This window comes from Orycteropus afer, unplaced genomic scaffold, assembly GCF_000298275.1.
Source record: "Orycteropus afer afer isolate SDZICR_OR568_19922 unplaced genomic scaffold, OryAfe1.0 scaffold00514, whole genome shotgun sequence".
Classification (NCBI taxonomy): Eukaryota; Metazoa; Chordata; class Mammalia; order Tubulidentata; family Orycteropodidae; genus Orycteropus; species Orycteropus afer.
Window position 1 is genome coordinate 573783 of NW_006922101.1, and position 745 is coordinate 574527.

At 65.8% G+C, this 745-nt stretch overlaps 1 protein-coding gene across 1 annotated transcript in view; it reads left to right on the forward strand.

The window, feature by feature from the left end:
• Nucleotides 1-211: 211 nt before the first annotated feature.
• The window catches only part of PCDH7 (protocadherin 7), a 598799-nt gene continuing 598265 nt past the window's right edge, over nt 212-745 (forward strand). Inside the window, exon 1 of the mRNA XM_042782922.1 lies at nt 212-745. Coding sequence (XP_042638856.1) covers nt 212-745 — 534 coding nt within the window.

Sequence of the window (745 nt, forward strand, 5' to 3'; positions counted from 1 at the left end):
GAATCAGGAGGAAAAAGAGAAAGGATCTATAGCTGCTTACCCGAGCGGACTAGCACTCAGCTCTTGCCCCCTCCCTCCCCTCTCTCGCGCGCCTTCCTTTCCCGGAGAGGGGAGAGGACTGGGGGGGGGAGGGCAGGAGGCCAGCCCCTGAGGAGGGGGACGCCAAGGGGGCTGCGGTTAGAAGGAGCAGTAGCAGCAGCAGCAGGAGAAGATGCTGAGGATGCGGACGGCGGGCTGGGCGCGCGGCTGGTGCCTGGGCTGCTGCCTTCTCCTGCCGCTCTCGCTCAGCTTGTCCGCCGCCAAGCAACTCCTCCGGTACCGGCTGGCCGAAGAGGGCCCCGCTGACGTCCGCATCGGCAACGTTGCCTCCGACCTGGGCATCGTGACGGGCTCGGGCGAGGTGACTTTCAGCCTCGAGTCGGGCTCCGAGTACCTGAAGATCGACAACCTCACGGGCGAGCTGAGTACCAGCGAGCGGCGCATTGACCGCGAGAAGCTGCCCCAGTGTCAGATGATCTTCGACGAGAACGAGTGCTTCCTGGACTTCGAGGTGTCGGTGATCGGGCCCTCGCAGAGCTGGGTGGACCTGTTCGAAGGCCGGGTCATCGTGCTGGACATCAACGACAACACGCCCACCTTCCCGTCGCCGGTGCTCACGCTCACGGTGGAGGAGAACCGACCGGTGGGCACGCTCTACCTGCTGCCCACCGCCACCGACCGGGACTTCGGCCGCAACGGCATCGAG